This window comes from Pempheris klunzingeri, chromosome 2 (genome assembly GCF_042242105.1).
Source record: "Pempheris klunzingeri isolate RE-2024b chromosome 2, fPemKlu1.hap1, whole genome shotgun sequence".
Classification (NCBI taxonomy): Eukaryota; Metazoa; Chordata; class Actinopteri; order Acropomatiformes; family Pempheridae; genus Pempheris; species Pempheris klunzingeri.
The window spans coordinates 20,254,338-20,277,586 of NC_092013.1; the positions used below are offsets into that span (position 1 = coordinate 20,254,338).

The 23,249-nt window shown below is 43.2% G+C and overlaps 3 protein-coding genes across 4 annotated transcripts; 2 read left to right on the forward strand and 1 right to left on the reverse strand.

Moving 5' to 3' along the window:
- Positions 1–333: 333 nt before the first annotated feature.
- Positions 334–6,330, forward strand: yod1 (YOD1 deubiquitinase). 2 transcript variants are annotated; one of them, XM_070844456.1, is made up of 3 exons: positions 334–411; positions 2,256–2,468; positions 3,584–6,330. In XM_070844456.1, exons 2-3 carry the CDS (start codon positions 2,261–2,263, stop codon positions 4,279–4,281), a joined length of 906 nt encoding a protein of 301 aa, XP_070700557.1. In that variant the 5' UTR covers positions 334–411; positions 2,256–2,260; the 3' UTR covers positions 4,282–6,330. The 2 variants fall into 2 exon arrangements, with proteins under 2 accessions (XP_070700557.1, XP_070700565.1); XM_070844464.1 differs by having other exon boundaries at positions 389–411; positions 2,260–2,468.
- A 5,062-nt stretch (positions 6,331–11,392) lies between these two features.
- LOC139216696 (specifically androgen-regulated gene protein) lies at positions 11,393–13,335 on the forward strand. The gene is made up of 3 exons (XM_070847907.1): positions 11,393–11,548; positions 11,903–12,098; positions 12,212–13,335. The coding sequence occupies exons 1-3, from the start codon at positions 11,444–11,446 to the stop codon at positions 13,306–13,308; spliced, it is 1,398 nt and encodes a 465-aa protein (XP_070704008.1). The 5' UTR covers positions 11,393–11,443; the 3' UTR covers positions 13,309–13,335.
- Positions 13,336–16,540: 3,205 nt separating this feature from the next.
- Positions 16,541–22,184, reverse strand: kif17 (kinesin family member 17). Its single transcript, XM_070841553.1, has 14 exons — positions 21,954–22,184; positions 21,552–21,698; positions 21,254–21,355; positions 20,781–20,970; positions 19,602–20,054; positions 19,310–19,404; positions 19,013–19,214; positions 18,750–18,844; positions 18,504–18,610; positions 17,978–18,206; positions 17,515–17,773; positions 17,352–17,413; positions 17,127–17,247; positions 16,541–16,731 (listed from the first exon to the last, which is right to left on the reverse strand). Exons 1-14 carry the CDS (start codon positions 22,182–22,184, stop codon positions 16,541–16,543), a joined length of 2,484 nt encoding a protein of 827 aa, XP_070697654.1.
- Positions 22,185–23,249: the final 1,065 nt, after the last annotated feature.

The window sequence follows — 23,249 nt, forward strand, 5'->3', positions numbered from 1 at the left end:
ATAGAACTAGACACTAATTTCTTGTAGCCTCATAATCATATTTCATTCTCTGGGACTGCACATGGTAGAAAACTGATCATTTGGAGAGGAAGCCCACTTTTGTAGTCCCATACTGAAAATGAAAATATCATAAATAAGATAATCTGATATAAGTATGATAAAGACAGCATCGTCTCTCTGAAAAAAATGAAGTGTCTTCCTGGGATCTATGTTTTTATTTGTATTTTACTATGTTTCCTATTATAGAATTTACGGTACAAGCAGCAGTTTTATCCATGTGGTCTCTGCTGTAAAGGCTCTGGTTTATCACGCAGAGAGCGTCATGCCGTCATACGGACGTACGGTGACGTTCTACACATCCGTCTCTCACTGGATGTTTATTGTTTGAGGCAGGGCTGCAGTCAACAGCGGGTAAGAAGACTAAATAACTTTGCTCTTTGCCACGTCGCTCAACATACCCTGTCGTGTATAGATAAGTCAGTTTACAGGCAACAGAATTTACCAAAGTGCCACTGGATGCGAAACGCTCGGGGAAAAAAACTGTCAAGTTAACGCTAAGTTAATGGTCAGGTTAGCATGCTAACGTTAGCACATGATACATGATAGACCGTTAACGTTTATCTGTGAGTCCCAACAAGTTATGTTTCTTTTATACATTTAGGATGAATCCCATCAACATCCTTGATAATTTGTGAAGTTATGTGACAAGTGGCTCAACGTAATGCTGCATTTTTCTTGTTTAGTAGGGACTTATTAGCCTCGTCCACACGGTTAGCTGTTTGTGTTGCTGTGGAGTTAAGTCGTCAACGTTAACAAAGACAATTAAACAAAGCAATGTCGCTGTCATGTGTTTTGTTCTGCTACTGCTGCTGCTCATCAGCACTTTGATTGTTGTGCCGGGTCCATTCAGAAAGCAGTGCCATGACATTACTGCCAGCGCGGTGTGGGGTGTCAGACACCCAGTTAGCCAGTGCAGGCTAATGCAGCTCGTCACTACATGGTGGAGCAGCGAAGCTCCGAGCTAACTTTGCTAACCTTAAGTAGCCACAACAAGATGATGTGGATGGACTGCTTGGCATAACCAGATCCATCAGGCATAACCAGATCCATCAGGCATAACCAGATCCATCAGGCAGCACAGTGGAGCTACTTGAATGTTTTCTGAAAGGCAGCGTTACTGATTTAGGGCTCCGTGACTTTTTCAATTCTCTGTGGTCGTTTGTAATTATGTAATTAGTTTAATGGCATGTTTGGAGGGATGATGGGATCTGGCCCTGCTCCAGCCTCAGATTGTGCCTCACACATAATCTTTTTTTCCCACAGTTTAAACATTTCCACTGGTGAATTAAGGTACCATGATTGTTGGAAGAGCACTTACAAAAACATCCATTAATCCGTTAGACATTTCTATAACATTGCCGCATGTCCTGCCATCACAGGCACAACCACAAACAAATGGTAAATGTTCATCTATTTCACAAAGTGTGTTTCCTGTTGACCCCCATAAAGATGGCAACTAAAACTAAGACTGCTTTCCTGTCTGGATTCCATCTCATTTTGGGTCAAGTCTTTCTCAAGGAAAAGCTGCTCCTCAGTTGAGGTGAATATTTGAGAATCCACAGTAATCTTAAATGATGGGGATACACTGACTTTTGTTTACTTTTGGACTCACAGTGACTGAATAAAATGAAATAGTACATTGGATTATCAATCTGTAAAACATAAAAACATTTTCTGTTGTGCCACAGAAATGAGAACGGTGCCCTCACAGCAACACACAGACCATCCTCACTTTGTGCAGAATCACTGTCATGCACTTTAAAACGATGCCACAAATCGGTTTCATTCAAATTCAGGATAAAAGTTAGTTTTACTTGCCAATATACTATAATAAATAAATGTTCCACTATTAGAGTAACAAAAGTCTCATTTGCTTCAGTCAGGACTGTGAGAGTTAACAAGTAAACAGCAGATAGTAAATCGCTGCAGGTTCACACTGAAGAGGATTATTTCATTCTTCAAATGTACATCAAACCATTTCATGAGAAACGGACTGGTAGACTGAAAGCAGCAGGAAGAAGGATGAGACTGGATATAATTACAATTCAATACATTCTAGTTTGGCTAAATAGCCATTAACAAAAAGAAGTAAAAGTTGATTTTATAGAAAGTGTCCTCTTGGTAGTTATTTTAAGTACTTGACAACGAATGACTGGGTGGACGAGCAAACTTCCTACCAAATACTGTTTTTGCAGGTAGGATGTTGCGGCTTCGCTGTAAGACCAAAAATGGGAGCCACATAATGCAGGGCTTGACTCATCAGTCCTGTGTGCAAGAGCTGAAGCGCAAGGTGGAGGAGCTGACGGGTATCCCCTGTGATGTGCAGAAAATTATGGTCGGTTATCCACCTTCCAGCCTTGATCTTCGAAATGGAGACGCTCACCTCAAGGACTACCCCATCAAATCAGGTATGTTGTCAGACACCCGAAATAAGCAGACAGCAGGTTTTTTTTAGACCAATGTTGTAATTATGATTCAGTGTGGTGTTTGTTTGTTTTTCGTATTGTTCCTTTTTTTTTTTTTTTAAAGTTGCCTATGTTTTGTATTAATCACTGTTAAATTGTAAAAACCTTAAATCGCAGTAGAATATTGTTAACATGAAGCCTTGTAACTTTATCATCATGACTTAACTTGACTCACTCTGAATAAAGACCAACAGTCCTGGTGTGAACATTGTTATCTGAAAAAGAAACCACACAGATTATACAGTGCACAAGGAGAATGTCTCGGCCATTTTGAATCTCATTCATGCCGGTCAGTGATCCCTGGTGGATGGTAGCCGGCCCACTTGACACACCGGTGGTCGTGTTTTTAAGCCAGGTAATAGTCACACACGGCCTCATGCTGCTTCTTTGAAATGCTGGTTTGAAGCATTGCCTCGTGTTGCAGCTACAGTAGTATGACACAACGCCTGGCTCTGTCATGTATCTTCTTAAACCCAACTCTGGTCCAGACAACTGATGTACTTTGCTTTTTGACGCCGAGGCGGTTTTTCACACAGCCAGCGTCAAAGCATGCACGGGGCATTTTTCTGAAGTTTTCTTCATCTGCAACTACTCGCACCATGTGGAGCTCAACCAACCCTCTAGTTCGTTAGGTTGCATAGCGTTAAAAAAAGAAATGACTATAACTTAACTATTAGTTATATTAGACGTAAATATAATGACTGGGTTAACATTTAAGCAAGTTTTGGAAGAAATCATCATGAGGAAAACTATGGACTCGTCTGTGGACTACCCAGAGAAACTGTGAAGCAGTTTCCGTAATGAAAAGCTTTTTTTTTTAACCTTATTTCTTTCGTGCTGTGAATAACTCAGATAGAATTTGCTTCCTAAATCAGATTTTTTTGGTCATTTTAGATGAAATGGCTCAACTCACATTAATATACCCAATGTGCATATTTTTTGAGACATTTCAGTTGTATGCAACTAGATAGCTATAAATAAGAGTTTGTTTTTTTCCCACTGAGTCTCTTTTCACCCACATCTGACCGGGCTGAACTGTGTTGTGTCGTCCCCTCCAGGAGACACGCTCATTGTCGAGGAGGAGAAGAACAAGCCAAAGCCTCAGGATCATCCCACTGTGACTAAAGCACCCCGCCTGGAAGCCTCGCCCATGCTGGCACGTCGAGTGGTCCCAGCGGACAACTCCTGCCTCTTCACCAGTGTGTATTATGTAGTGGAGGGTGGCGTATATGACCTTTCTTGTGCCCCTGAGATGAGAGGCCTCATCGCCCAGATTGTGTCAAGCGACCCCGCGGCTTACTCGGAAGCGGTGCTGGGAAAGACCAACGAGGAGTACTGCTCTTGGATAAGGCGCGACGACACCTGGGGAGGAGCCATCGAGGTGTCCATCCTCTCCAAGTTTTACCAGTGTGAGATCTGCGTGGTGGACACTCAGACAGTCCGAGTGGATCGGTTTGGAGAGGATGCTGGCTACCACAAACGCGTACTGCTCATCTACGACGGCATCCACTACGACCCGCTGCAGAAGGAAACGCCCGGCTCTGACGCCCCGCCCCAGACTATCTTCTCCACCACAGATGACGTAATCCTGGCCCAGGCCCTCGAGCTGGCAGACGAGGCTCGCCGCAAGCGGCAGTTCACGGACGTTAACCGCTTTGCATTGCGCTGCATGGTGTGCCAGACGGGCCTGGTGGGACAAAAGGAAGCCCGCGAGCATGCCAAGGAGACGGGCCACACCAATTTTGGTGAAGTGTGAATGTTGTTTCGTCTCCTCTCCCTCTCACAAATGCCACCACGAACCCCGTGCCCCACGTCTGGCGACTCTGTCGGTCTATCTGTCAATCTGCTTGTGTGATCCTCTACCTCACATTGTCCAGCGACATCTTTGGAGAATCTGCAGACACTGTGTTCAGCCTACAACCAGTTCAGTGTTAGCCTTCGTATTAACGGCTGTCAGTTCTCAAAGTCAGAAACACTACTGCAGTGCTCCGGTGTCATTCAACCATCATTTTAGTCTGTTAAGGATGGTTTCAAATCTGTTAAAAAGGGTCAAGTAAAATACGCAAACAGTTCTTAGGATTTGTTTTAATCTGTTTAGATTACTCGATGGCTGGGATGTATTGATAACACACCTAATAGCGGCATCAGTTAGAAAATGTACCAAACTGCCTATAGTCATCTGTGACTGACTGACTGACTGAACTTAAGTGTGATGAAAATCCTGCTGTCTGGCACTAGAAAGAGTTTAAAACAACTACCAAGAATTATTTGCACTTTGATGTGATCCTATTCACTGTTGTCTTAAACGCAGCACACAAAGTTTGACTGTTATTCATCATGTTGGTTATGTAGCATGTTTTTTTGTTTTTACTTCGTGTATGTAGGTCAGAAACTCTTCCAATACTAAAAACTGAAAATTGAGTTAACTTTAGATGTCAGAATTGTTAATGCTAAACTGGATTCGTCTTTCTACAAACACGCTATTTGTGGCATCTCTTTGAATTTACTGAGCAGTGGCCATCGAGATTGAAGTAATGCTTTTTTGAAATACAATATCATGTTACAAATTGTGATCCAAAATTAGCCTCATTATTCTATGTGGGACTTTTTTTTCTTCTCTTCTTTATGCCCATTTTTGGATGTCGCGACATGGTTTATTAGTGAGCTTATTTTAAAGTAAACACAAAAAAACGACTACAATGGTGCTGGGAAAAAAAACATTTTGCAAAATGTGTAGCTCTTTGTTTTCCTTCATGGCTACGACAGTTTTTCACGAGTGTAATTTTTAATTCTAGTGAGTAATTTTCAAATGTCATCATGCTGTAAGAACTACTCTTTTTAAGAATACAGGTTTTCTTTTGTTTTTATATTGCTGAATATTTGGGAAAAACACTTAAAGCGTGGTGAGAGGAGTGTGAGCATCGTAGTTCAGAGCAAAAATCATGGTGAGAAGCTGGTGAAGTGACTACAAGTCTGCAAAGAGTGCTGAAACATGCTGTATGACATAAATCCTGCTCACTTAATGCATTTACTGTTCAGGTATGGTCCATGCACCGTGTGCTTTGCTAATCAGTGTTAACCTTTTACCTTTTGCAATTGAATTTTGTCAGCCGGTTGTGTAAGCTATGAATAAAGGTCCATTTTGGTTCAGTATTTAGTGCATGTTGTCTAAAAGACACCACAGTTCCTCTGTATGTTTCGCACAGTTGGAGCATGTCTCACATTTTAAGCTAAAGTCGGCCACCGTGTCTTTGCTAATTCTTTTGATTCTCACTGCCTCAGAAGATGAAGCATGCACTAATGTGAAACCACAGCTCAAAAATGTCACATTGGAGGAGGCCATGAAGATGTTTGTGGTGGGATTAGTTTTTTTCCTTGAAGCTCATTTCATTGTGGCCTCGTGCTGTGCAGAACCAGTATTTCTTCTTCACATATCTGTGATGGCAATATTGGTACTGGGTCGTTGCCAAAAAAAAGCGAGGGACTTCATTGGGGCTTTCTTTCAGATTTGTTTTCTTGATTCAGACTCAGATGGTGTAGGGAATAAGCTAAAGGTGAAGCAAACATGTCAAATTATTTCTTATTTTGAATGTGAATTACTCTGATTTTCTTGATCTGTTACCTGTAGGTAGGTTATTTTTAACAGTGATTATGGGTTTAATCAGCTTGCATAAAAGTGAAACTATGAAATGGCTTCGTTGTATTTTGTATCTACCAAGTTCTCATGACTCATCAAGGACAATAACAATGAATGTTGCACACAAAGCACTACAGAATAACTGGATTTACTTGATTTTTTTCAGTGTTGTGTCACAATTAAAAGTTATAGCTGACAGTGTTGCCTGTGAGTCATTTTGTTTCTGCCGTTTTTCTTCTTTTTTCACTTCACTCTTTTTTTAATATTGCGTGCCTGATCGTTCCTACTATTGCACCCATCTGTTTATAACTCCTATTGACAATCTGCAGCCACTGGAAATAAACCCAAGTTGGCTAAACAATGCTGATCCTGTGCCATCGTAGTTGGATTACACTGCCTACGTGTTATTTTAAGGCACATCTAGCCTTTCTTAATAGGATCTAAGATTTATTTGCCAACTGTAGCAGCTTCCACTGCAGCTGCAGAGACGCTATGTCACAGATAAGAGTGTGATTAATAACTTCTCTTGACAGCTGCAGTCCATCAGGGTGTGCCAGGTTCAGGGCCCTTGTGTACATACGGGCCCCGTGGGATGGAGTCCTCATTGTGATCAATTACACCTGTGCCACTTCACAAACTCTTGGTTGAACAATTGTTGGTCAGTTCATTGTTAAGCTGATCACAGAAAATCGATAAGTAACAGTTATGATAATGAATCGTTAAGGTAAAACATGCACTTTCAGTGTCTCAATTCAGAGAAGTTGTTTTATCTTGTGTGATGGAAAATTGGATATTTGGGTTGGAAATATCAAAACTAGAAAGCTGTAGACATTTCATGCACCAAACCATTAATTGGTAAAGTAACGGGTTTATCATGAGGAGGCTAGGATCAGACCACTGCTGAGGACTTTCTATGAGACTGGTGGCATCTGTGGTCCTTTATGCAGTGGTGTGTTGGGGAGGGGGGGGTGTTCTGAGCGGGACAAGAACGGGCTCAACAGACTGATAAAAAGAGCCAGCTCAGTCTGTGGCCGCCCCCTGGACTCCATAGAGGTGGTGGGAGAGAGGAGGATCTTGGTCAAACTGTCCTCCATCAAGGACAACACCTCACACCCTCTGCATCAGACTGTGGGGACCTTAAGCAGCTCCTGATCCACCCTGAGTGTAAGAAGGAGCGCTTTCGCAGGTCCTGCAGTCAGACTGTATAATGCTGCATTATAGCCTGCTTATAGCACAACCACTACCTTGTGCACTGTATTATTACTACCCAATCTTGGGCAACTGTGCAATAAATCTACAAAATTCTTCTGTATATGTATTTTGTTTATTTAATTTTCTATTTCTTTAACTATTTCTGTCCCCTTGAGCTGCAGTAACAGCAAACTTTCCCCACTGAGGGATCAATAAATGTTATCTTATCATTAATAATAATCATTAATTCTAGCATTGAAATACAAAAGAACCATTTCTAAGGATTTACTTTTACTTTGCTTTTTTATATTGTATAATATATTTAAATATTTTGCAGCTGTGAGCAACTCCCTTTGAGCATTACATAGTGGGACAACAGTACGGACCGGCCCACTCAAAAATCCTATGTGTCTTTTTTTTTTAAGTGTATTTAACTAATTGAACTAATTGAACAAAACCACATACAGTGGTAGAATGTGAATAAGTGCATTTACTCAAGTACTGCGCTTGAGTACAAATTCACAGTGCTTGTACTTCGATGCTACTGTCTACTTCCACTCCACTACTTTAAATAAATACTAGTAATACAAATATTCTACATTACACTACATTTATTTGACAGTACTAATTAGGTATACTAGTTACATTGCAGATCAGATAATCAATATGAAATATATTCAACTCATGAGTGATGATGTATTATTATGAATTAAGTTACCCAGCAGTATATAAAGTATAGCTACAATATTAGTGATGCATAAGTACAAATTTGAGGCACTTCTACTCTTCTACAGTTCAGAGGAAAATGTGCTCTTTTACTTCACTGCATTTATCTGACAGCTTTAGTTACCAGTTACTTCATTTAAATCACTAATTGAAATACTTACACACAGAACATATTAAGAGCTGATATAATATGATGCTTTGTCATAAATTAAACTACCGAACAGTACATGCCATCACAACTGCGAGGATTAGTCGATTAATTGATTGGTATTGATTTGGAGTCACTGCCTCATGTTATTTAAAGCTATTTAAAAGAAAAAAAAATCTGGAATTTTCTGGAATTTTTGGTACTGATTTGCTGTCCCTGTGTCCTATTACATGAAAGTCATTGATAATAATAAAAAAAAAAGCCATTATTTTTAATTAAAATATTTATATAATATGTAAAGTTAGTTAGAACTGGACACTGAAATAATGCTGCTCCGTCTCATGTAATCAGTCATTTATTGATGATCCCTAAATGAATCCTCCGGGGTCTGGGAGGAGAGCTGCCCGCCATCCTGATGCCCCCACCGGGTCAGATTGAGTCAGCAGACACCCCTGGGTCCGGAGTCGGTGTGGGAGCACCCTTAAAGAGTCATCACCAAACTCCTCCGTGGTTACTTAACAGCTCCTTTCCCGTTAAATAACCGATCACTGCGTCCATTGGACAGAGTCTGACGCTGATTAGCAGATTACTGCAGTTATAGGTGCCATGGCGGCTTAGGGAGAGAGCTGCTCTCTGATTGGCTGAAAGCTCAGGGCGCACTGTCCCTCGGGCAGGTGTCACGGAGCCGCGCGCTCACCGCGTCCTCACTTGCACACGAAGCAGAAGATGGATAAGTGACCGGAGCACGGAGCCTCACACGGGTGAGTGGTCGGCTGATGCAAAACATGAACTTTGTGGTCTGTTAAAGTCCTTCAAAATCCATGTAATCGCCCTTTATATTAGATGGTTTGGTTTTGGTTTGGTTTAAATCGATTGATTGTCGCCACATGATGTCATACGTGTGTGTGTGTGTGTAGTTCAAGTTCATAACTGTCATCATTACATTGTTATGTCCGCCTTTGTGTTATTTGCTGACTGGTTTTTGTTGTCTTTTTGGGAGTGAGGTAACTTTCTAATGGACACAGAGCAGATCTGCCTGTTTAGTGTACTGTGTATAATATAATCTTTATTACAAAGGACACAGAGTTGAACCCTGAGGTATCTGAGGGCAGAGGGATGAGGGTCAGGCTGTGAGTCACTTCAGCCGGTAGCTCTTTTATAGCCACAATCAAAACACAACTGTTAACTGTAGAGCAGAGATGAATGTTCCAAGGAGTCGGACACGGCACTTCGCTTTTATTGCCTCCACCGTTCGGTGAGCCCATCCTGCACCTGTGTCGATAGGTGTATCTACAGAGAGATAACGTTATGAGTTTATTTTCATCTGTGCTGATGAAAGATGTCCTTTCACTGGAAGGAAGTGGCCCACAGGGGTTAATGACTAACTGCAGTCTTTGTTATGACCCTGAGCCACAATAGACGCGCAACAACACAGGAGCTATGAAATGCTTATTATTTAAGAAAGGAAAACTTAATTACCAGAAGTCAGTAGCTTTTAAGTGTTAAATACTCTACTGATATTGTCCAAGGTGCTTTTTCGTTTGCCCGGAGGCCACAGCAGCTGCTCTAGTTATTTGCATTATTTGATCAACCCAGATTGTGTCGGGTTAAAACACAAATGTTATCTCAGTGTTTCCACTCTTCCGATTCATATCCTGACCTGCAGGACAGATGGGGGCATTTCCATATTGGCCTGGTGATAGGGGCTTTAAAATGTTACAGAGATGACTTGGCAAAGCATGACCAGTGAACAGGAGTGCTTTTGTGCAGCCCTTCCCTCTCAGGTGCTGAAACTTATCCAAAAGTGGATTTCTTTTCACCAGGATCACACAGAGGTTCCTTTATACTGAAGCTCCAGCTTTATTTCTGCATATTCCATCGGAAAAGCCAAATGTATTTATTCTCCAAAATGTGCTCGTTCTGGTAGAAATCTTATACTCAAGTAGTTAAAATTGTTCCTTCAATTTATAAAAGCCAAGAAGCATCTATCCAAAGTGCCTCGCCACGGTCAGACTACCATCCCTGATCATCATATTACCATTCTTGCTATATTTCACCACCTCAAACTGATACATCTGTATTAATAATGTCCCACCACTAGACTGTTACAGTTACAACACGGTCAAACTGGATATCATATAGCTCTCAGGAGATCATTGCTGCTGCCCTCCACTCCCTCTGAAACTGATCCGGTTGAGGAAGATTAGGAGTGGCATGTGTGCTGTAATCTGAGTCACATGCAGTAAGAGGACTAGTTAGATATCTGTCAGAAACGCACTAAGCTATGATACCCTGTCACTGCCTACCAGTCAGGCTGTCTAGTCATCAGAAAGCTGCTGTGCATGTAGCTCAGGGTCACATAGGATGGGACGTGTCGGTGAGATGATAGTTCTGCAGGTGAATCTAAACGCATGCAGATAACAAATGTCTGCATGTCGAGACATATATTGTTCATCAGCGTCTGTGGACATTGTACTGATATTTATCTACTAATAACAGAGGGAGCCAAGGTCTGCATTCCTTTACAGTTAAAAACAAAATGTCCTATGGCAATAAAATCAGATGTGGCCAAAGCTCAAAGCTATTTATGAATATGGTTTAATGACTTTACAAAGAAAACACTGAATGTCACTGAACGGCGTGGTCTGCTTTAATGCAGAAATGTGTCACACTTTTTGTTGGTCAATAAGTGCATGCCGAGCCCGGTAGAGTTTTTGCACCAGACGTCTGACGTGATGAGTATCTAGCATAGACAAGTGAGCCTCTGTGGTTCTTGTCCGTACTGCTCATTAGGACTCTAGACATTGTACATTGAACTTGACTCTAAAAACTTCATTTTTGTGTTTATTCCAGCCAGCTGGGCTGTTTCTAGATGATCAGAAAGCCATCATAACGTCACACCAGTGTGTTTTCTGCCTACAAGTTGCGCACACACCCTCAGTTACATGTAAACTGGATACCCTTTAATGCCAATTAGGAATTACTGTATGAGGTTAGCACTAGGTAACACAGAAGTTAGAGCAAAAATAGTTAGAATATGGAAAACAATGCTACACTACACACTTCTTCTGATGACGTCCGATATAGATGGCGTCACGCTGCCAAGCTTGTAGACGAACACTTTAAATTGTAGTTTTAACTCACCATGTGTTGTCTTTTCACAGAGTGAACACACAACAATCTGTGCCACTGACCTTGGATAAGTAGGGCACTAAGATGCCCAAAAGCGATACCTGGCCAGGTGGCATTGGATTGGAGACGATGACTGGCATGGACAGCGCTGGCAGCTGTGACAGTGTTGTCAGCGCCAATTCTGGCTTTGTAAGTTTCCTGAACTTACCCTGTTGAATCTGAGGGTCATATTATTTACTCATTGTACAAAGCAACATGAAGTATCAGGACAAAACCGCGTAGGTAACAGAGATGAAACATAAAAGCTATGGAATGCATCTGGTTTTGTAATTTTGTGTCTATTCAGAAGTGAAGGTTTTTTTTAAATGATGAGTTCATGACTCTTTGTTAAATCTACTTCTCTACTTCCCTATTCAATTCAGTTGAATTCAATCGTTTTATTGTCACATGTACATAGTGAAATTCTTGCTTTGCCCTTCATTGCCGGTTCAGGATTAAAAAGAATAGATAGCTAGAAAAATAACTACTTTTTTTGTATGACAGAGTGATGATAGTCTGGAGCACCTGTCTGCTGAAGAGAAGGCCTGTCTCATGTTTTTGGAGGAGACTATTGAGTCTTTGGATACTGAGGAGGATAGCGGACTGTCCAATGACGAACCTGACCAACTGCCCAGCCCTGGCAACCTGGCTACCAAACTGGCTGTCCTGTCAGCCTCCATGAGCAAAAGCAAGCTCGACGGTGAGTTAATCTCTAAGCACAGATGCAGAGTTAGTGAAAGAGCATTCAACTGAATCCTTTAAAAAGAGACGCGCTACTTTCTAGTGATGAGCACGTGCTTGTTCGTCTTTCAGGTTCACAGAAACATGCCTCAAAGGAACCCACGAAGAAAAGTGTTGACACCAAACCCCTGCAGAGCTACCTGGTTCCTACACCTTTTGTCATGGCAAGCAGCTCTCTATGTTCCGTACCCAGTGTTAAGCCGAGTGTCCCTCCAGACAAAAACCTCAGGTCTCGGCCTCACTTCACACCTTCAAGCAAAGAACCTGGTCACAACAAGAAACCTGTGGAGGTTAATGATGTGATCCCTCCTCCCACCAAACCCAGGGACAGTTCAGGTAGGACAGCCGAAGCTCCTTTACCGAGAGGTCCTCTGTCCTATGAGGCACTTGTTCACCTGCGGAGGAGTGCCTCCACAAAGAAGACGCCTTTATGTCCCACAGTCGACCATACTATAGACTTGGACAAGCACCCTCCTGTCAAAGTGGACAGATCCAACTCAGAGGCTTCTTTGTCTAGGCCAGGTCCTCCAGCTGTGCTGCCCAAACCCAAAAAGATTCCTGCAAACATACCTGTGAAAACACAAAATGAAGCATCCGTAATCTCAGACTCTTCATATAGTGTAAAGCATTCAACAGATCCGCAGGTCGTTAGACTAGAAGCTTTGCAGAAGCTGGGCCTCCTGAAAGACCAGCAGGCAGAAAACGAGACAGTAGCTCCACAGTCTGCCCCCAAATCCCACTCCTCTTTGGACCCGACTCCAAACAGATTTACAAGAGGCCCAGCAAATGTTAATACATCAAGAAGCCCATCGTTTTGTTATTCTCAAGTACCCACAGAGCCCAAGAACAGGCCACTGCAGAGCAGTGCCAGTTTCCATCACTACTCCAGACATGACCAGCAGCCTGTGTCTGCATCACATCCAGCTCAATTCAGTGAGTTTAAGACGGTCGGTCAGGAGCACTCTGCCACCCTGAGTAACCACAGGAACTGTGGACAACATCTTGAACCGCGACACATCGCCTCAGCCAAGCCAATGAAAACCACCACTGCAGCTCAGCCAGCACCCAACAAACCCTCAAACTCAGTGGGTTACACTGTGATGATGGTGCCCGGGATGGGAGCTGATCGAAAAGAAGCACTCAGAAAGCTTGGACTGCTCAAAGACTAAAACAGATAAACAACACAAGTCTACACCAACAGACAGTTCAAGAGTACCATCAGCTTAAAGAGAGTTAAAGCATTAAGAGGGAACTTGGCACTTGGTCAAACTAAAGCAGAGGAGGATGAAGAAGACGGAGATTTTAAAGGGACATACCTGCACTTTTAATGTAGGTTGAGGTTACTAACTTACTCGAGGGCAGTGTTTTTCCAAATATTGTTCCTCTGTAGGTTTCAAGAGTATTTGAAAATGCATCTTACACATTTTAAACCCCTGAGGCTCCACACATTTGGTGAAAATGGTATGTTAAAGGCAGGGTGCATAACATTGGCGAAACTCGCAAGTGTAAGATAGATTTTGAAAGTGTCCAACCAAAAGAATCCCACCCCTTCTTCTCGGGCCGTGCTGGGTAACTCACGACAGTCTGTCGCTGAGCAGCAGCTCAAATTTTGGCTGCACTTTTTCTGCCATTCTTGTGCGACTAGCTCCCTAGCTTCAGTAACATGTCTACCTAGCCTTGTGGAAGACTCCGGTCATGCTTGATGAGAGCACGAGCAAAGTGCATGCAGGTACATTGGAAGACAGGCAGGTTGGCCAATCATTTCATTCAGGCCAAATGGAATGATTAGACAGGCTTAATACGAGCTGGCAGCAACTACAAACACCTGATTTTTTTCTCCTTGTTGTCAAACCATTTTATTTAATGACTGCTGTAGGGCTATTTTGAAAATTTCAACAAATATAACCAAAAAAATGCTTCTTACATTAATTACATACCCTGACCTTAATGTAATGTTATCTGATGCAGCACAACAGGACACCAAATCAGCTTAAGAGTGCATATGTAAAAAAACAACAACAACAAATAAAAAACGAAGCAGTGGACCCTACATCTCCAATTCAGATGCAGCATGGGGTTGTTTAATGTTTGAAATGTATTTTTTTCATACACTAACACGCGCAGTTTATGGCTATAAGAAATAATTTGTCCTAAATCAGCAATAGAAAGAGATAATAATAAATATAAGCCTCAGCACGCATAAAAATCACATTTTAAAATGGTGGTGTAACATACAGAAGCAGGCCATATTGTGGCTTTCCATTAATCTCATTACATAACATGCCGCTCCACTGTACTTCTACTTAAAAGGAAACATCAACTCAAATCAGCAAACTCTTTATGTTACGGATCGTTTCATAATTCACAGATGTGCCTATAAGTGGATTGTTGAGTTCATTCCATGGAGCAAAGCCTCAAAGAAGCAGATCAGTTTGTGCAGCTCAGAACTATTTGGAAAATACATTTTGAATGTGTTTGGGGTGATTTTTCAGTGTTTTCTAATCTTCAGCAGCTATCGGCGATACATTATTATTGAGATCTGATGCATCAGTGGCTCACTGATTTGTTTCTGCTATTTTATACAGTATACGGTTGGTTGGTTGGTTGGTTTTAAACATGTGTGACAAAGTGTTCATTGTCTAAATACTGGAGGAGATTTTTTTTATCCAGAATGAAAAACAATGACAATGTGATTATTTTTACTTATTCTTTACCATCTCCGTAAATACCAGAGAAAATAAAGGAAATCTGCATCTTATACAGCGTTTGTCATCTTTACAAGTTTAAATACAGTATTATCAGTCCAAGTACTATATATAGCCAACATTTTGAAGTATGCAGCTTAGTTTCTGAAACTTTCACCACTCCATGTAGACTGTTTGATTTGAAATGTGATTAACTTGAGCACTTGAAGGTTTGCCTTTTCTGACTGAGCTGTTGAATTAACATCCCGCAGACTTAGTGCAGCACAAAGAAGCAAAAGCCTTTTAATTCAGTCAAACCCTCTTCCCCGTGAACCTGCGCAGTGGCTTTACATCTCCGCTTCATCCAACACTCCACTTACAGAATGACTATCAGTCATACTACTCATCTTACACGCCACTCGAGCAACGAGAAAGCCTGCTCAGCTGTTCGTCCATTATCCGATTATCTTGAGCCCCGAGTCCGTGTGAACTTAGCAGAGTAGTATTTTCCTTTCTCTGTTTTCTTGATACCACTTGCATGTAAGACTTCTAATTCCTCCCACCGGCTTATTTGAACGGCCACGCAGTGGTTATGCAACAGTCTTGAAGCCGTTGGCTGTTGATTATTGCAAGAGACGATTACACCTGCCTTCTGTAGTGTTATCTCTCAGTAAGGCAAGGGGCCCGCCTAATGGACCAGTATCTGTGTCTAGTATGTCTGTGCATGGGCAAATAAAGGGTGTCAAATTTTGAAACTGACACGGCCCTCTGCCGGTCAAGTAATATTAAACAATGGATGAAGAAATCAGGCCATAATTAGAAATGTGAAACTCAAACAGAGAAGTGAGCTGCAGAAAGGATTGAGTTCATCAGTAAAGATGCAAATGCTACTACGGCATTTGAGATGGTGCTTTGTTGAGGAAAAAAAAAAAAAAGCACACTGCACTTTGTTCATCTGCTGTAAGTCCTATAAGTCCTATACTGGAGACACAGGCTTTATAATAGGATTATTTTAATGAATGGATTATTCAAATAAATCTATGCAACCTTCTGATACTGGCATCAGAATCAATTTCCATAATTCACATATTTGTGTTTGGTTAAAGCATGAATTGTTGACCCCAGAGGTCACAAGGAACATGAGATGATTGTCTACTACTGCTACTTTGACAACAGCCCCCACCCCCCTGACCCATTTTTTTTTTTTTTTTTTTTTACAGTGGAGTCGACTGTTCGCTGTGACCACAAACTGGTCTGACATGTTTTTGTAGAGGAAGTGAAATATGCCATACAGTGGATAAATTCATTTATTTTATCTATTCAGCAGAAACTGCAGAATTTGAAATGTTATATAAGAAACAGGTTGAGATTTTGGTTTACAATCAGTAACAGTAAAATACATTAGAGGTTAATTTAAGTACAGTAGTTGGACTTTGAGTCACACATTGCAGGAATCACATGTTTTTTAAGTACAGTGCAAAAATTCAAGAGTGGTCTCATACTGTAGGTAGTATTTGGTTCAAAATGAGCATTCAAAACAAATGACAAACTGGACTCGTAATGTCCACATAAAGTGACGACTGTACATTTCTGGTTAGCAGTGGTTATCAAAAACTCAGTATTTAATAACTGACTGTATACTATGTGTGATCAATCACAGCGCATAAAGTCAAAAACAGATCACAATTATGGGTTTAAGTGGGAATTCACAGTCTTTTCAAATCCCCTCGTAATGGATGTGAGATTTGCTTTTTTTGCGCCTCACTTTAACATTGGACGCTGGGACACCCAGCGACTCCAGGCGGAAGGGCCGCGGTAGGACGGACTCTGAGCTGACCGGCGGGTTCATGGTGGACCCACTTACAGTGAGGTGGGACGCCCCGTTAACCAGGGGGGGGGAGTGGATGGCTGCAGGAGAAGAGCTCCATCAGATGAGTAAAGGAGGGAAAAACTACTGCACAAGGTCGTAGCGTTTAGTATTTTTATTTTGAGAGCTGACATTGAATATTTTTGGATAAAATGTGAAAAATGAGCTCGAGAAATTCAATTCAAGCCAATTTGAATTGTATTTTAAGTGTGTGCATTCAGTGTTTTCTTTTTAAACATAAAAGGTAGTCATTTAAATTTCTTCTCAAATCTAAACTTGGTTACTTTTGTACGTTTGTTTCAATTTTTATGATCTCAACTTAATTAATTGCCCCCTGAGATAACTAACTAACTAAGATGTTTATATGTAGTTATTTGTGGTATAAACTGTCCCACGTTGTTGGGTGGGTGGGGAAGTCTGCTGGTGCTCGTCTTACCGTGCCCCTTGGCAGTGTCATGCCCCAGCAGTTGACTCGCTCTCTTTGACTTGAAGTAGCTGCTGGCAATGTTCTCGCTGTCACTACGGTCCAGCATTTCCTTGTACCGGTCCTCTTCCACCTGCTGAGAGCACACAGGGGTTAGGCTCTGTGTGTGTGTGTGTGTGTGTGTGTGTGTGTGTGTGTGAGTGTGAGTAAAAGGTGATGAATGGAACATAAACACACCATTAATGGCTCTCCGGTGTCAGCAGCTGAACCTCTGCGAGATGAATGTTTTGGAGCCACTGCTGAAAGAGAGGAAGAAAGCCGGATGATATGTAAGGGCCTTACAGCCTCAGTAAGGCCTGTACGTGCTGATGACGTGTTACATTGGGAATCTTCCACGTGCCTGAAGGTAGTGTTGTTTTCTGCACCATCACATCCGGCAGCCTCCAAGTGGCGCTATCCTCGTCCCAGACAGCTTCTTTTTTCAGGCGGTCCAGGTTGCTGTAGTTGCAGTCACGGCGCACCAGGGGCACCATGCGCTCCAGCATGCTTTGCAGTAACTGACCCTCCCGCTCCAGCCGCCGGATTGTTGCCAGGTAGTCATCCCTCTCCACCTCGAACTCCGCCTGCAGGTCACGGATCTCCAGTTTGGCTGCTTTCAGCTGTCACAGCAGGTCGATGTGGTTTTAAAGTAGAATGGCAAAGCAAACGATTGAGCACTGAAAGCTGAGATACTCTGCAATTTTGATTTCATATTAGTTGACAGTTGTTGAATTTGCATCATACTGAGGCCGGGAGGAGACTCCAAAACCTAATGTATGACACAAAGAACGTGTTGCGCTGGTCCCACAGCAGCTGTGACCCACCTTGCCCTGGACCTTGATCAGCATCTGGTTTTTGGCGTGCACCTCCTCCTGGATGGAGTTGTAGACGTTCAACAGCACATTTTCACTCTCCTCGCTGTTCTCCGACAGAGCGCGGATAAGTTGGACTTTTCTCTGGTCGGCGAGGTTCTTCCTCTGCCGGTGTCTCTGCTGTAGCTCCTTGTTCCTGGCCTGCTCTCCTCCCACCACCTCCTGTTCCAGCTGCTGCAGTCTGGGGGGAGAGAGGTGGGTGCACAGGAACGCTGTACAATAACCACAAAGTATTCAAACAACTCTGTATGACAACAATGCAAGTATTGCTTTGTCAGCATACTTGGTTTTAATGGTGACACAGTTTCACAGATTTGGCCTGGCTGAACATAAAGTATCTATTGGGTATTGTTCTTCAGTCATTGTGTTCACAACACATGCTCCACTCAGCGTTGGCAAAGACGTGATGAAACCCTTCACCATAATGTGCGAGCAGAGCTGAAGCTTGGTTATGGATTTAGAATGAGCGCCCACAGACCTTTCCAGGACGTGTTTCTGGTCCAGAGGCTCTGCAGCGGTGATGTTTACGAGCCCGTCTCCATCTGGACCCTCCTGGACACCGGCCGCTGCACAGGGCACAACAGACTGGCTCACGGACATGAGGGAATAATACTCAATAAGTGTCTGATAATCCATGCCAGCCATCATTTCAAGCAGTTGTGTGTTCTGAATGTCCCTCATCTGTTTTTGAACGATTAGTGGTAATGGTGATAGTGAACGGTACCTCTGTCAGGGAAGTTGCGCTGTGGCACATTGGATCAGTGTTGTGGCAGAGTTCCTCCTCAGCGGTCTGTGTCTTACAGTTAGAGCTCACTGATGCTGGGAAGCAAGACAAAGCAGTGTCAGTATACAGCGGGTGGACACAATAACACGAACTACACAATACAGTCATACACAATAACTTTGCTAATGGTCACTTTTTGTTCAGACTTTGTCAGGAGTTTCCACCCAATGATGAGCACCAGAACCACTTCAGGAACGACTTACATGCGTCTTGGTTGAGGGTCGATGATTTTGCGGTTCCATTCTTTGGTACAGAGCTCCCCCTGCTGGCTCGAGCCTTCTCCAGATCAGACAGCTTGGACTCATAGGAGGAATGCAGGGCAGCAATGTCCTCCTGCAGCTTTGCCTTGGATTCCTGCTCAGCATTGTACTCAGCCTGCAACTTGGCCAGCCTCTCTTCGTAGTCCTGTGGAGAGAGCGGCATACACACCCATAAATCACCTGGTTCTTGTACAATGCATGTAGAGTTGATATATGGGTGTGGGAACGGCCTCCGGTTGCCTCTTTAATCTTCTCCTTCTCTGCCTCTGTGGTGCTGGACTGGGGGCTTGAGGGAACAGCAGGTGATGTTTCCAACAACTGACCAGCCAGCAGAGCTGCATTATAAACAAAAGTTCAAAAAGCAGGAGTTTTCTTTTTCTTTTTTTAACAAGACAGGTAACTAAAATCATTCAACAAAGAAGCAAATCCAAATAAATGAAACATTCAATAGAATTCCTTTGGCAACAGTCAAATGAAAGGAAGTTGTTTCCTTTATCTCAAAGGGCAGAGTCACAAAACATATATTACTAACATGCAAGGTTAGCAGTGCCCAGCTGGCCCGATACGAGGGCCCGTAACTTCTTGATCTCCTCCTGATACTCTCGCAGCAGAGCGTCCTTGGGGTCCTCATTGATGCGCGGCCTGTTCTGGATGCTCTTGGCTCGGTTGGCGTAGCGCAGCGTGCTCAGGCTCTCCTCATAGTTGTTGTCTGCTGGGGAGAGGCAGGCGATCATCAAGGTGCGAGTGTTTCCCCCCAGAGAGTCCTGCAGCAGTCTGGTCAGCTTGGAGTCGCGGTAGGGGATGTATTTGGAGCGCCCGTCCACCAGGGCAGAGATGACGTTGCCCAGGGCCGAGAGGGACAGGTTGATCTTGGTGGCCTCGCGGAGTCGCTCACCAGTAGCGCCGGTTTTGGACTGACGCTCACTTCCTGCCAGGTCGACAAGGTTGAGTTTACCTGCGCGCAGGTGGTCCTGGCCAGCTGGATCTGAGAAAATACAGCTTTAAAGTTTGTATCTGAAGGCACCGTTGAGGAAAAAATATCCACCCTGAAATACTGTGAAGGTTCAAGAAAATAGCTGTAGGCTCACACGCACCTCACATTAGTGGGTCAGTTATCATCCCTTCTGTAGCCTTTTGATTTGTCTCAATACACACACAGACGGCCACACTCTGTTTTTACTACTCACTAGTTTTCTGTGTAATATCCCATTGTGTTTTGGCCATAATTATTACTTCTCATACTCATAATTTGTGTTTTTATCTGATTAGAATCATCATGTCTCTGTGAAGCACTTTAGTCAACATGATTGTGCTTTAAAAATAAAAAGACCATTATGTTGTATATTGCATACTGTGTTTTTGTTTTTCCTAACTCGGCATATAACTGACCAGAATGATGGCAATTTCTCTACCCAAAGTTTGTTGTCTTTCACCATCAGCATGTTTTCTTAGAAAGAAACGCATTTAACATCTTCAGTAGTACAATGACGCGTTAGGACAAAAATACTGAAACACTTTAAGCATAACAGCCTGTTGATATCAGAGGGTTGAATTGTTCCTTAATAGTGAGCTGCTGGTGACGTTATGAGATGTAATAGGATCGCATGCTGCCACAATGACAGGTTTATGGAGATGATTACACATTAAACAGATTCTAGATGTATTTTAATGTGTCACAGGTATTGTGTCGTATGTGTGTGTGTGTGTCCACCTGTGCTACAGATCTCCAAGTGGATGGTGAAGATGGAGTGTGAGCGGGAGGAGTCCTTGTTCATCAGTGTGTAGCCCACTGCGCGGTTCCTCCAGCCTTGCTCTATGATTCTCTCGCACTCCCCCACGCTGTGCACAGTGTGCATGGAGAGGTCCCGCACGTACACCCCACGCTCTGGGTGCTCTTTCAGCTAAGCATCCATCAGCCACACAGAAACACACACACACAGTCCAAATCTGTCACCTTGTTCAAACACCATGACCTTCAAAAGAGTCGTGCTTTTAGATCGCCATGGCAACTCGTTACAGTATTGTGCACAAAGCTTGAGCGCAGCGTTCACTGCGAGAGAAAAAAAGTCTGAGAAACAGGTTTCACAATGATTGGACTTAGAAAAGAACAATAATCCTTTTGGCTTCTGATGTTGCAGCGCAGCCTGACTTGTTTATTGAAACAACAGAGCTTAAGAGACTTGCCTCCAATCTGTGTTTGGTGTCACTTCCCAAAAGGTCTCGGATTTCTTCATTGTAGATCTCCAAGTAGGAGGCCCTCACCAGGAACTTGGTATTCTCTGCACACTATCACGCAGTGACGCACACAAAATTATTCTCTCTCAGCAGACAAAGCTTAGACAAGCCCGGGCAGGGACTAGTATGCGTTGCCCCCAACAGATAAGTGTTACAGCTACACATTTCAATGAGGGCAACATTTTGCATGAGATTTTTAAAAGATGAATATGTTGCACACAGTGTTTGTGACGGTCGCCCAACTTACCTGAATACTTTCAAAGATGTGCTCAAAGGCCCGTGGAATGACCCCCTTCTGGGCTGCAGGCTCCAACACTCCTTGCATGGTGAAAGACTTCCCACTTCCAGTTTGTCCGTAGGCAAAGATCGTGCCATTGTACCCCTCAGTGACACCCTGTGAAAATGACAAATGTGGCGTAAGCGACCTTTTTGCACGAGGCGCCAACAGCCTGCTGACCTTTGTAAGTGACTGACAGCAGACTGTTAAGTAAATCATGAGGTCTGGAGTCATTAGCAATAAGATATAGCCTACTGTTGTTGGACAGGGGGTGTCCAGTGACCGGCGGGCTGCTGTGGTGATGCCTGGATCTCCAGACTGTTGCTGTGTGCTAACACTGAGAACTACAAACAGAGTCTACCAGGATCTTACCTCAACCAAAGGATAGGCGATCTCATTGTACATCTGCTCAGTGGTCTGCTCGATGAAGTAGGTCCCATCAAAGGTGAACTGCTTGGGCGGCTCATCGGTGGCCCCGGGCTTCTCTATGAAGCACTGGCAGCGGTGCACGTCCATGGACAGCACCATCTTAGAGCACAGAGCCTTCTCCCTGTCATTCAGGGGCCTGCACCTGACCACCACCTTCACAGACTCCGAGCCCATGTCTCCACATTCACTCTACGGCTGGCTTGTGCGGCAGGTGACGCGTAAAACAGGAAGTAAAAAATGTTCAGCGCTGCTTCATAAACACATGTGTGCCGTCAGAGAGCTGCAGCAGGATCCTCAGTAGATAAGACAAGCTCACGTCCTGGTTAAAGGCCCCTGAGAAGAGCTGCCGGTCACACTAACACTCTTGAGGAGGTTTAACACGGGGAGGAGGCGGACATGTCTCCAGGCGCGGCGGTGATCGTCCTCGTCCGGTACCGTCACGGTGCTGCTGCCATCCTGCTCCTCTTCACACGGCGGTCGGAGGTTGCCTAGCAACCGTAAACAACCGCGAGGCAGCGGCAGCGGCAGCAGCACAGAGCGGCGGCCATTTTGATGAGGAGGGAGTGAGGTCGAAGTGAAGAAGATTAAAAATATTCTGTATCCCGACACGCTACTGCTGTTATCATGGAGATTGAGAGTTCCCTCATGCCGATATAGGAAAAGTTTTTATCCACAATTTTGGCTGGATAAGCTCTGTAGGCCTGCTCAGTTTCTCATGTGGTCAATAGTAGCCATGTTTTTAAACATCTAAGCTAACTGTTCAGCTAAGTACTGGGTAGCAAAGGTGCTAGTTAAGTCACACACTAGCACATCACTACACACTGATTTGTAGATCAATACAATAATGATATGCATATCAAATCTATTTTTAAAAATCAAAAATATACCCAGTTGTCAGTTTATTATTAGGTACATTAGGCTCAAATCAATCTGAAATAATAAGTCCTTCAATCTGGAGGGGTGTAAAGTATTTTTTTAGTGAAATGTTGATCCAACTGGATGGTCATGTTGGAGGCTGCAGTTTATGATGTTCACTTGCATCGTGTTGTACTGGCAGGTTGGGCTTAACAACAGGGACCTCTCCTCTCTGTATGATGTAAAACAGTTCAACGGCACGACAAACTACATCCTCCAAAAATGGATCCGTTGATACAGCTGAATCAACTTCTCTCCACTTTTTAAAACAAAAATTGAAGTTTAAAACTGTCATGGAGGGATGGTTGAGCGCCCGACTGTGAC

Excerpts from the sequence above, each read along its gene's own strand:
- yod1 (XM_070844456.1), top strand. The coding sequence starts at position 2,261 with ATGTTGCGGCTTCGCTGTAAGACCAAAAATGGGAGCCACATAATGCAG. Across the intron at positions 2,469-3,583 it reads GGACTACCCCATCAAATCAG|GAGACACGCTCATTGTCGAG; the intron begins GTATGTTGTCAG and ends CGTCCCCTCCAG.
- LOC139216696 (XM_070847907.1), top strand. The coding sequence starts at position 11,444 with ATGCCCAAAAGCGATACCTGGCCAGGTGGCATTGGATTGGAGACGATG. Across the intron at positions 11,549-11,902 it reads TCAGCGCCAATTCTGGCTTT|AGTGATGATAGTCTGGAGCA; the intron begins GTAAGTTTCCTG and ends TTTGTATGACAG. Across the intron at positions 12,099-12,211 it reads GAGCAAAAGCAAGCTCGACG|GTTCACAGAAACATGCCTCA; the intron begins GTGAGTTAATCT and ends TTCGTCTTTCAG.
- kif17 (XM_070841553.1), bottom strand. The coding sequence starts at position 22,184 with ATGGGCTCGGAGTCTGTGAAGGTGGTGGTCAGGTGCAGGCCCCTGAAT. Across the intron at positions 19,405-19,601 it reads GGGCACTGCTAACCTTGCAT|CTCTGCTGGCTGGTCAGTTG; the intron begins GTTAGTAATATA and ends TTTATAATGCAG. Across the intron at positions 16,732-17,126 it reads TGACACTGCCAAGGGGCACG|CCATCCACTCCCCCCCCCTG; the intron begins GTAAGACGAGCA and ends CTTCTCCTGCAG.